Below are 12,176 nucleotides of genomic sequence, written 5' to 3' on the forward strand. Positions count from 1 at the left end.
TTTGTGTCTGTTTGTCGTACTTTGAGTGTGTGCCTTGGGTGGATGTGTAAGATGTGTTTTGTTAAAGACCTACTGATCTGGCGGTGACTTGCTGCAGAGCATTCTGGCATTTTGTGTAGCAGGCGTCCCTCATGATGATCATGATGACTGGCATGTGTTTGTCAACGAGTGCAAGAGGACCGTGCTTCAGCTCCCCAGCTAGGATGCCCTCCGAGTGCATGTAAGTGATCTCCTTAATTTTCTGCATCAGAATAAGAATAGTAAAACTTGCTTAGGATGAAGATTAATAGTAAGAATGAAGACAAATTACAGCACAGCCTACATTCCTTGCATGGTATGAAAGCTGTGTGAGCAGCTTTTTCTCATGCGATTTCAACTTAATTATATTCTTTCCTTAAACTTGTTTGGATTATATGATAGTTAGACATCTTCTGTTCTGCGTGTGTGCTCTTTTCAAGGACAATACTGTTGCCCATCAGCTACATGCTTACACTCTTTGTATCAGGGACCAGCTGATGATACTGAAGCAAGCCCACACAGCTATCAGCTCAACAACAAATATCCCAGAAATCAGAAGGACATGCAGATGCAACGTCGCCTCGGCAATGAAAGAAATCTGAGAGTGGCAAATAAGATGTTAGGGTGTTCATGTCAGGTGACAGGAAGGAGATTAAAAACATCTAAAACACTCAGTGAATCATAGACGAGGGAACACCATGGCACAGACGCTGCAGAGCCAGAAAGGCATGTGGATTGTCCATGGCTACAAGGGGTGGCTGTAGCTCAGGTGCATGGCAGAGCAGGTCAGCCACTAACCAGAAGGCTGGTGGTTCGATCCCAGGCTGCTCCAGTCTGCATGCTAAATATCCTTGGGCAAGATACTCACCCCATGTTGCTCTCCGATGCATCCATCAGAGTGTGAATGTGTATGAATGTTGGATACTTAGCACTTAAGACCTTAGAAGAAGTGCTTGTGTGAATGGGTGTGATTGGGTGAATGAATTAGTTGTATAAAGCGCTTTGAGTGCTCAGACACAGTAGAAAAGCGCTATATAAGAACCAGTCCATTTACAAGGCCGGAAGTCGAAATGTAGATGGGGACATCAACAGAGCCAGTGCTGAATGATTTCTTCAACAGATCCTGGACGCAGTCACCTACTGACTACTTTTATAAGCTATTCCTTCATCGTAAATGTCACAGTGTTGATGACGTTTCCTGAGCCTTTGATGATTAGACGTTTTTTCTGTGTTGTGATAAATTAGAGCAAAGGCTTGACGGTGCATGATACGAAAAACCTCAGTAAACTTGTTCAAACTCGGCTGAGTCTTGTGGGTGGAATTGGACCGTCTACATGTAGTAGCAGAGAGGAAGCTGTTGTCAAAACTCCTCTGCATCATAGACAATGTTCCCTTCCCTCTACACAGCGTTGTGGTTAGCCAGAGGTGCACATTCAGCCAGAGACTAATAATGACTAAATGCTCCACTGAACATCACTCCTATGGCCATCTAGTTACATAACTTCTTTTAGTGTTGCCATTTGATTGTTTATAATTTTGTTAGTCATTATTTAGTATAGCTTTTATTTCAGGAACTGTTACAAAACAATTTCCCTGTAAGGATTATATAACATGTCCTGATTGCTAATTCCACTGTACTCATTTTACGACTGATATTATGGCTTTTTTGTAACTCACCAGTGCCCCCTCAAGGCAGGTGGCATAGTTGAAACCTCGACCCATAACCAAAAGAGACCTTTGCTGATACAGTTCATTGGCAATGGCCTTGATCTTCTCATCCAGGGACAACACCTTCTTTATCAGTTCTAAGAGAGTAAAAGAACGATGAGTGAACGATGCATTAATGTTGTTTAGCTTGAATCTCCACATCTAAATACTTATTTTGAATCCACAGAGGCCTTTTTGTAAGATTTGTTGGGGTACTGACCAGGTAGCATCTTGAGGCTGTTGATGATCTCTTCTCTTCTCTTCTGTAGGGAGAGTCTGTCCTCACTCATCATCAAGCCAAACATAATGAGTGAGACAAACTGACTGGTGTAAGCCTGTGTAAGACACACACACACACAGAAACACTTTATAAGCCCCCCTGTGCTGAACAATGAGGAAGAACCCACCAATTTAGAATCGACTCAGGGAGGAGCAGCCATCTGCCACAACCGGTTGGGGGTAAAACCAGTCGAGACAAGTATAGACCATAAACCAGCCATACCTTTGTGCTAGCCACTCCTATCTCGGGCCCAGCATTTATGTGGACTCCACAGTCGGTTTCTCTGCAGATAGAGCTGCCAACAGTGTTCGTTACACCAACTGTCAGAGCTCCCCGTTCTTTGCAGTAGCGCAGTGCCATCAAAGTGTCTGCTGTCTCTCCTAAGGAGCACAGAGAATGAAAACATATGTTCATAAACCACAACAATGTTCCTGTTTCAGGAAAAAATGAAAAAGGCACTGAACGTGGATAGGTGTCACACAGGAAATTACAGTGTAAATAAAGCTTTTCTTTCTAAAGCCACTTTCAGGAAAGTGAAGATAAAAAAGTGCTATTGTGCAACATTATCACCTGACTGGCTGATAAAGAAGCAAACATCATCTCTGAAAACAGGTGTGATACGGTCCAGGAAGTCGCTGGCCAGCTCCACCATGACAGGCAATTCCGTCAGCTCCTCGAGGATCTGTCTGGTCTGTAGAGCAAGTGAGTAAAAACAGAGGATTAATTAACACTGCTACACTCTATCCATACAATAATTTAATTCTTTGAACTCGTCTGTTACTAATGATTGCCTTCTTTACTGCAAAATGCCATCATCAAGCATATACAAGCTAAAATAATGATGTAACTGCTGTACTCACAGCCACCGCAGCGTGGAAACTCGTGCCACAGCCGATCATGATTAGCCGTCTGCAACGCTTTATTTCTTTCAGGTGGTCCTTCAACCCTCCGAGAACAACTGAGAGAACAGAACGTGAAACAGTTAGACCTACTGATCACTCACTGCATCACAACTAATGTCTGTCATACACTTTAGTGCCCAGTCATCATGTGTTTACCGCCTGCAGTTATTAAATAGTGCATTTTAGGAGGTAAATAAGGCTCATAAAAACACGTTTTTTGCTGTAGCGATCATAACATACATGTTTTTATATCTGAGAGTCATTTTTTTTAAATTCCCAGTTATATTAGAGGGTAGTGGGACATGCTAGAACATAGGACTGGCTATCAGTTCACTTGTCACCTTTTTTGGTGTCAAAACAAATGCGGCCCCTCATCGTGTTGACTACTGACTCCGGCTGCTCAAAGATCTCCTTCTGCATGAAGGCATCAAAGTTTCCTGCAAAGGACAACAGGGGCATACATTACCATCACATTCTCTGACACACCGTGACATGCTGAATGCTTTCCTAACAAGAAGTGAGACAGAAAATAAGGATGCACGGAGTTTGTCTTGTGGCTTTGTTTGCACGCATTCAGCCAGCAGAGGGCGAGCATGTGTAACTGTTGACTTAAATCTGCTGCACTGCATGCACAGTACTTGCAATTTGAAATTAGCTACCTAAGAGCCACAAAGTAATTTCAAATAGTTTCTGACCTTTCATGATCTGCTTCAGCTCCATCTGTAGGGTCATGATAGCTCTGACTGGGTCTTCACCGGCCTGCCGGTTCATTCTGTGGATGGAGAGTTTCCCTCCGGTCACTACTGCTATGTCATCATCCTCCATGTACAACACCTTGTTGGTGTGCTCAATGATGGCACTGTGGGTAGACAGAAAAGGTCATTTGGGGAAAAGAAATGAATGAGTAATATAAATTAGTAATATTATGTTTTTGCATTTTGAGTCACATAGAAGAGGCCTCACCTGGCGTCAGAAGCAAAATAGAACTCCACAGCCCTGCCATCCCCCACAGAGTTGATGGCGCTGGAGCTGTCAGCTCGGTTGCGACTGTTCTTCTCATGGACTTCCTCCTTGTGTTGAGCTGCAGGTCAGAAGTCAAAAATCAAGGTTCAGTGACATGCTGCTGTTTTTGCCATTTAGTCTTTTTACTAATTGTAGTCAACATACCCAGCCATTTATCCTTGTTGTTATTACTTATTAAGTTTCAAGCAAGTTCCTCTTACGACTAGACTTATCTTGGATTTTGTTTGCTTCTGTGCAAAGAATGGCTTACTTAATAATATCTTGGATTTTATTCCTGTATCCTTGGAGTTTGTTTCACTGTATTTCCTTTGTTTATTCATTTGTGGTTTGCACGTTTGCCTAATACACAAAAGTTGTCCTGTTTGATTACAGGGAGGAGACATAAATCCCTCTGGGGCTATGTCAGGAAGGGCATCTGGTGTTAAAAAAAAAAAAAAAATCTGACAAAGCAAACATGTGGAGCTACCTGCTGTGACGACCCCCTTGTGAAAAAGGGAGCAGCTGAAAGTCGCTTTTATTCAGCAAACATTACATTCTCAGCATTAGAAACCTGCACATTGCAAAGTCGAGAAGTAGAGTGGCTTTGCAGCTCAAAAAGATACTGTTTTTTTTTATCGCAAATCAAAAGATTCAAAAGTATGCAGAGAAACAAAAAGACAAACAAAACCCCCACAAATTTGCTGAGGGTTGCTGAAGCCCCACACAAAGTGTTTATGCAGGGTGAAAGAGTGGTTTCCATCTGTGAAGTCTTATTGTGTACCTAAGACTGGGTTATTTGCAGAGGCAAACCATCCTCCTCCTCACATTATACACATACTCTGAATCTACTCAGAGTATGCATTCATGCCTCTACAAACAAATCAGCCTATAATTTGTTAATTTCCAAGTATACCTGACTTTTTTACTCATATCTGTCTGTTACTTTTCTAAGATGAAGAGGGGCTTGCTAAGGCTGGGACGTTTTCTAATTCTGACAAGGCTTGAAACTAAAAAAGAGAAATTTTATACATTTAATGTGAACAACAGACGAAGTGAAACACCGATTTTGTACTTAATATGTCTGGTTAATAAATTACTCTTTGCCTGTTAGCTAATCTGGGGATTTAAATTTGAGTCACTAAATTTAGAAAATATCTTATATGTAATGGTATATTTAAATAAATGACCCAAAAAGGACTTATCACGCCATTTTTGAGGTCATTTAAAACATGACACTAAGCTTTTCAGTGCCTGCCCTGGAAGTACCTCTGCCTTGAACTTTGGATGCCTTCATTAACAACCGCAGATAGATAAGATACTGCGGACACAGTCTACAGAAAGAAAGAAAGAACACCAGCAGGGCGGTGTGATCGTAGCAGCTGAGGATTTCTTTGTAAGATTCAATATCTGGACATTTAAAAAAGATACTTCAAGTTTTAGATTTTAGACATTCAAACTGTGATCAGTTTGTAACACCTCACTACATTTTCCTCTTCGTTCCCTCCACTATCTGCAGGTTCTGTGGGTGAAGGGCTGTGTGAATTTGTGCCAAGCAATCACTATAAACCAATGTAGCCACCTGAATCATCATGCCAATTTAAATTCAAACTCATGCCTGGCTACACCAAAATGCAGTTTGCTATAGCCAGGCAAATAATACCAGTTCAGCACGCTTCTCCATCTCTCATTCAGCAGCAATGACTGGGAGTGTCTAAATGAGATCAGCAGTGGTTTTTAACAAATCCCTGTTGTGGTTTGACAACGCCTGACAAAAGCTTTATCAGGATCACTTTATTCAAAATGGGATTATTATTCAAACTACAGTCATTTATATTTAGCTCTGTATCCAGGATCTCCCTGCTCTTTCGTGTGCCGCTGTGGAAAGCACGAGGTGGGGAGAGCAGGAACAGCAGCAGCAGCAGCAGGACCCACTCACAGAACAGAGGCAGTCACAATAATGAAGCCAGAAATAGTGAGAATACCATGAAATTGAGGAGTTGGGGTGGAGGTGCGTCTGCAAAGCAGCTTGCAGAGGCTGCAACTGTATATAGCCCCAAAATATATTAAATAGCACAGCACGTATGAGAATTGCAAATGAGAAAGATCCACATCAGCTGATCTGATGTGGATTAGCTGACCTGATATGGCCGGCTGAGCTTCACTCCACAGCCTGGCAGAACTCACGCTCAGATTAAACATCGGTGTTATTCTTACTCATGGAGCATAGGGACTAGTGGTCAGCCTTCCCGCTGCTCTCACTGGACTGGGGTTTTTTAACAGTGGACACTCTATCATGTGAATACGCCACTAGAGTCAGTGAATGCACCAGGGTGGGTGGTTTCAAAAAGTTTGGACCCAAACTGGGGAAGTCTCGAATTTTGTTAAACTAAATGTTTCTCAAGATGTCATTCAATTTCCAAAACACCACTGCCTTTAAAACTTGACACAAAGTTTCCCTATTACACTGTAAGAAATGTTTTATTTTATTATTACTTTACAGTAAAAAGTGGAAAGCCGGTATTACTTTGACAGTAGCTGGGAAAATTATTTTGAGAGTGTGGGGTTGTTTCTGTAGGCTATACATGAACCAATCTCTATACCTTCTTTAAACATAAACATAGGCGTTGTATCTTAATTTGACTCTGTCCCAAATACACCATCCTGCTGCTATAAATACTAACTAGTGCATCGTATTAGTGGCTAAGAGCAAGGCCGAACAAATATTTGCTCCAGTATGAGTTTGCTCAGAATGACAGTGCCAAACTGTCACAGAAAGCATTAAAAACGTATGAGCTCAGAATATTTATACAGGTTTAGCTAAATTAAATTGGACTGACTAACCTTGGGACTGAGAAACACACATAAGTAAGAAAATGCTGCTAATGGTTTGGGTTTTCACCTCATCCTTAAATGAGCATTTAAACTTGGTACTAGAAACATGAAGAAAAAACATTTTCAAGCTTTAAATTGGTAAGAATTTTACCACACAGTTCTTAAGATGCTTCTTAAGCAGTGATGAAATAGCGTTGCTTAAAAAAAAAGGCGGGGGGATATTTATATTTTAAACTTCACAGCTCTGTTATAAGAAAGCAAATTGCTTCAGGGGGACTGTCCCAGTCAGTTGAAACTTCCTTGAACAATAAAACTACAACTGCTTCCTTATAGGGGTCAGATATCCATATGATAACCAGCAGGAGTGAGATCATGTTAGATAATTTAACAGAGCGTTTATCTTGACATTCCAAATATTTCATCATGTCCCACTTTTCCATCGTGCAGTAAATCTTCATATCTACAGTTAGACTCTAGGCCAGGGGTGGGCAATCTCAGTCCACGAGGGCCGGTGTCCCTGCAGGTTTTAGATGTGTCCTCGAACCAACACAGCTGATTTAAAGGGCTAAATTAGCTCCTCAACATGACCTGAAGTTCTCCAGAGGCCTGGTAACAAACTAATCATGTGATTCAGGTGTGTTGACCGAAGGTGAGATCGAAAACCTGCAGGGACACCGGCCCTCGTGGACTGAGATTGCCCACCCCTGCTCTAGACGGGCAGGTTTAGGGTGCAGTGTAAGTGAATATGGCACTAAAAGAGGAATAGAGCTCACCACTGTTGTACTGCACGGGGATGTGCTCGGTCAGCAGCTCATGCTCACTTCGCACACCGATGACCATAGGACTTCCTCTCCTGCCAAGATAAGGGGGGGGGGGGGGGGGAGAGAGAGAGAGAGAGAGAGATGGGAGAAAGATTAGGTTTCACATTCATCGTCTGCTTTGCAGGACATGTCCTGACATTCTTTACTATAATACTTCTAAACAAAGCAAAATATTAAAGAAATCTTTTAGTTTGTTCTTGCTTATACTACTGCACATTCAGTGTGTTCAACATTAGTCCTCCATATTTTGTACATATTTCCAAGACTGCTTGACTGTTCCTGGAACAAGTCACTGGGTCCGCATTGGCCGTTGATGCCATGTGGACGTCTCTTATTGGCTCAGGAGGCAGAGAAAGTGTAAACATGTATCACAGGTGGGGGAGGAAGGTGTGAGGATGCCAAGCTTAAAACAGGAGACACCTTTACACGCACTTTAGTGATCGCAGTGCAAACAGTGTGTCAACACAAAACCACTTCATTGTGAGTTAAGAAGCCGTATTCTAAAGGCCTCTCCTTACTTCTCCTCCTTCTCTTGTCTGCATCTTTTCTCTCTGCTTCGCATGTCTCTGGGGCTTTGCTGACGTAAGCACGATGGTTGTTTTAAGAGGCGTGGGGCTTGAAAATGGAGGATTGCAAACAGAAACATGTGGTGGCCATCCAGTACAATATTGTAGTTTCGCCAAAGAAGGGAGAGATGGGAAGAAGTGAAATCAACGGAGAGCCTTATCATGATAACGATGTTTAAAGGACCACTTTGGCTTGTTTACACTAAACCACACCAAGCACACTCTAGTGTGTATGGCATGCAAGCATAGCAGAATCAGAGGGGTGTGACGTCTAACACAACAGCATCTGCATGGAATGGTGCTGGATCTACTTTCGGATTTGGTTAGATTCAGAGTGTTACAACTTCCTCTCCAGGCTGAAAGGCACAACAATAAAGTGCCTGTTACAGAGACCGGTGAGGCAGAAAAATGGCGCAATGCTACACCTTCAACAGGGTATGACAGGGACTTGTATTAAATAAAAGACACGAGTGGAAATGGCAGAACAAAGTCCCAGAAAGCAAAGCCGAGGTTGTGAGAGTAAAAGTTTCGCTGTGAAGGTCATCCATGATGGCAAAGGGTGGGTGGTGTCTAGCATCACTAGATAATTGAAAACATTCCCCTTTTCCCTCTGTCTTGGCAGACAATGCTGATTGTTAAACATGTAAACCACAAAAATACATCGAGTACGGCCAATGACATGCGTTATACTGATATCGGCTTTTAGAACGCAGGCGACAGCTGAGACAGCAGAGATTCATCTTAAATTCATCTTAAAAACACGGTGAGATTTTACGCCCACCTCTCATTTTGCCGCCCTCCTCATTTCTCTCTTCCTTCTTAACTTACTCCAGTGCGCTGCCTTTTCCCTGATCTCTGGCAGGGTCACTGAACCAGGAAAGGTATGAATAAACTGATGAGAAACAATTAACCTGGAGTTTCATGCGACCCAGCCAAATTTCCTGGAGCTGAAACGCGAACCCCTCATTGTTAATAAATTACAGAGAAGGTGGCCCAGGGCCAGGGGCCCAGAAGGGAGGGGAGGCTCTCAATTCAGTCTCTGGTCCTAAGATGCAGGTTGTACTCACACATAGCCGAACAAGAATTTCCTCAGCGCATATATCCACTATTATAAACAAAGGAAGTTCCAGAGTCCTGTCATAGTAAATGTAAGCTCAGATAAGCCACAACACATAAATCTAAGGAGCCTCCTAAAATCATATTGTATTGCTTTATTGTGGTAACAACAGGAATGAGTCACTCCCAGTGAGTCTGGTTCATATTCCTGGGCGGTATGTGTGAAAGACAGTGTGTGACTGAGTGTGCGTCAGAGCGTGCATACTAACCTGGTTGCCACGGCCTCTCCGGGGAAATGACGGCTTTTAAACACGAGAGCAAAGGCCCCCTCCTATAACACAGGAAAAAAGCAATGGGAAAAAAGAATTCAGTTAAGCTTGATGAAATAATTCAGTCCAATAAATGATGAAGAAACGAAGGGTGAGGAAGAAGGATAATAATAATAATATCAAAATAAAATAAAAAGAAACATCTCAAAAAGTTAACGTAAAGTCAATTAACCATTCCAGGAAAGTGTGGGACCTTTGAGAGACACAGAGCACAAACAAATGTTTCTCCTGGCCCTACGGGTTTTAAACATGTGTGTGCGCATGTGCGTTTGTATGTGTTGGAGGGGGGATGTTAAGGTGCAAGGTGGTGGGTGTGCGTGTGGAAACTGGGGGGGTTAAAAGAAAAGAGACCCCTATTGTACAAGATCAGCTGTGTTTCGAAAGGACTGACTTCAAGTCTGCCTGTGGTGGTTATTGAAGCCAAACTGGCTGAGTGTGTGGCTGTGGTGGTGAAATATGGGGTGGGGGTTGAAGGATGGGTGGGTGGATAGTGGGTAAGCAAGCATTCAGTAGAGGGCGAAGGGATGGTGTCATGATCCGGGATTTTTTTAGTGGGCATCTCAACCGTCTGGTTCCCATTACTCAGAATGGCCGCCTATACTTCCTCTGTTCTTCTACTCTGCGACTGTGACATTAAAGCGTTACTCACATGATTAAAAACTGACGTTTTTTTATTTCATTTTATTTTTTCCCTTTTTTCTGTGACTAATGATGTCACTGATGATGCTGTCCAGGCGGTTGCCATAGCATGTGTGTTTGTAATGGAGCGTGTTTTTTAATGGACAGGAAATCTAAGCAGTTTCACAACAAGTAAAATAAGTACATGAGTGTATGACTGTCACGGATACACTTTATGACATTCAGTGACAGTCTTTTAGCCTTCATGGTTACCAGCAAACTCGCTGTAAAACTTTTCCACTGCTTAAACTGAAGCAAAAACTGGAGAAGAAAGCAAAAGAGTGCATCTGTGAAGCCATGAAGTAGGCCATTGTGCATTGCTGCTATGAGAGCAACTCACCAGCTGTTTAATCACCCTCTCTACTAGCTTGGAGAAAGTGATGCTGTCATTCTCTCTGTTGTCATAAACATATTTGATCAGCTTCGGGATCACCTCTGTGTCTGTCTCTGACTCAAACTCGTAACCTTTGTTGATCTGAGGAAGGCAAAAAAAAAAGAAGTTAATATTAATTTAATCCACACTGTTGAACTGTTTCTGTATTAAAAGCATTTAATGAATCTTCCAGCAACACACGCATGCTCAGTAGCTCAGAAACCTCAAAAGAATTAATGTGGAACAGATTAAAGTTTTGACTTAAGACTGAAGTCCATATTTTCTTTATGTAGACGAAAATTAGAAGAAAAATCCAATCAGATTTGTAACATCTAGTATCTTAATACATACATATATATATTTTCTTTTATTTGCTTAAGTGATGTGACAAATTGACTACCAAACCCATCTACATCCACAATAACAGTGTTATAATCAATGGAACAAATGGCAATGACAATAAGGCCTTTAGCATAGGAAGTGCGTTTACGTCAAGAGGATTATTTTCTAATGAGATGATTACGTACCAGGTACTTCTTCAGCTCTTTGTAGTTGGTAATGATGCCGTTATGGATGACGACAAACTCTGAGAAAGACAACAAGAGTGAAAAGATTATAGAAGCTATGTACCCGCTGCACCTTTAGGACAACAATGTTAAGTATGCGCTTAGGCAAGTTTAACACAAAGCACTGGATTTAACAGATACTCAACACTACTATCAATACAAGGTGGACAATTTAAAAGAGTACGAACAAGTGCAAAAACATATATTATCATAATGATAACAACATAATAAGACTGCTATATTTTTTTGCAAACTAATTTTGAGTCAGTTTTGTAATTTTCTAATTATGATGAGCATGTTCTAAAGCCAAGGTACATAACTGACACACCTGTAAACGTGGCACACTTAGGACAAACGTTTTGGTTTCAGTTCATGAATAGAAGGCGTGCCTGTGCACTAAAAAGTAGAGATGGACCGATCCGATATTACGTATCGGTATCGGTCCGATACTGACCTAAATTACTGGATCGGATATCGGAGAAAAATAAAAAATGTAATCCGATCCATTAAATATCACGAAAGCACCTCACAAAACTTGCAACACGCCGTAACTCACCTCAGAACGTTAGCACGTCGGAGCAGTGTGGTCACGTGATAGAGCGGCTGTGGCATGCGGGACCTGTCGGTGGTCTGGATAGCATGTGGAGCTTCGCTAGCAACCCAGCATTTCATCTCCGACAAAGTTATCCCGAGAGAAGTAAAGCAAGTGTGTAAGTCCATCTCTGAATGTTTGTAAAGCATTCCTGCGTTAATCTTAACAAGCGACTGCCTCTCGCTCTCCGGCTGCTACTTCAATCGTGAAACTGCTTAACGATCAGCTGATCGGCTTTTCTGTCGCGAGTCCGTGTCTCTGGTTTGCTTTTGGCCCACTTTGCACCAGAAAGAGGAAACCAGTGGCTGAACAACAGCAGCACGTTTAAGCTTGATCAGCTGTTGTTTGAATGTATTTAATATTACTTTCTACACCAGGATCTTTTTCTACGTAGCTGACGGCTGGTAACTGTGCAGGGGTGGATCTAGCAAAGTTTAGCCAGGGGGGCCGATAG

General features: G+C 42.1%; 1 protein-coding gene across 2 annotated transcripts in view; it reads right to left on the reverse strand.

The window, feature by feature from the left end:
• The window catches only part of gfpt2 (glutamine-fructose-6-phosphate transaminase 2), a 43,234-nt gene that overhangs the window by 1,436 nt on the left and 29,622 nt on the right, over positions 1 to 12,176 (reverse strand). For both annotated transcript variants that reach the window (XM_080900439.1, XM_080900438.1), the window contains 13 exons: positions 11,092 to 11,150; positions 10,532 to 10,666; positions 9,454 to 9,515; positions 7,515 to 7,594; positions 3,871 to 3,988; positions 3,603 to 3,766; positions 3,249 to 3,344; positions 2,866 to 2,963; positions 2,576 to 2,696; positions 2,228 to 2,385; positions 1,946 to 2,060; positions 1,696 to 1,823; positions 74 to 241 (listed from right to left, as the gene is read on the reverse strand). In XM_080900439.1, coding sequence (XP_080756565.1) covers positions 74 to 241; positions 1,696 to 1,823; positions 1,946 to 2,060; positions 2,228 to 2,385; positions 2,576 to 2,696; positions 2,866 to 2,963; positions 3,249 to 3,344; positions 3,603 to 3,766; positions 3,871 to 3,988; positions 7,515 to 7,594; positions 9,454 to 9,515; positions 10,532 to 10,666; positions 11,092 to 11,150 — 1,502 coding nt within the window. The remainder of the gene's footprint in view (positions 1 to 73; positions 242 to 1,695; positions 1,824 to 1,945; positions 2,061 to 2,227; positions 2,386 to 2,575; positions 2,697 to 2,865; positions 2,964 to 3,248; positions 3,345 to 3,602; positions 3,767 to 3,870; positions 3,989 to 7,514; positions 7,595 to 9,453; positions 9,516 to 10,531; positions 10,667 to 11,091; positions 11,151 to 12,176) is intronic.

This window comes from Rhamphochromis sp. 'chilingali' (genome assembly GCF_963969265.1).
Source record: "Rhamphochromis sp. 'chilingali' genome assembly, chromosome: 13".
Classification (NCBI taxonomy): Eukaryota; Metazoa; Chordata; class Actinopteri; order Cichliformes; family Cichlidae; genus Rhamphochromis; species Rhamphochromis sp. 'chilingali'.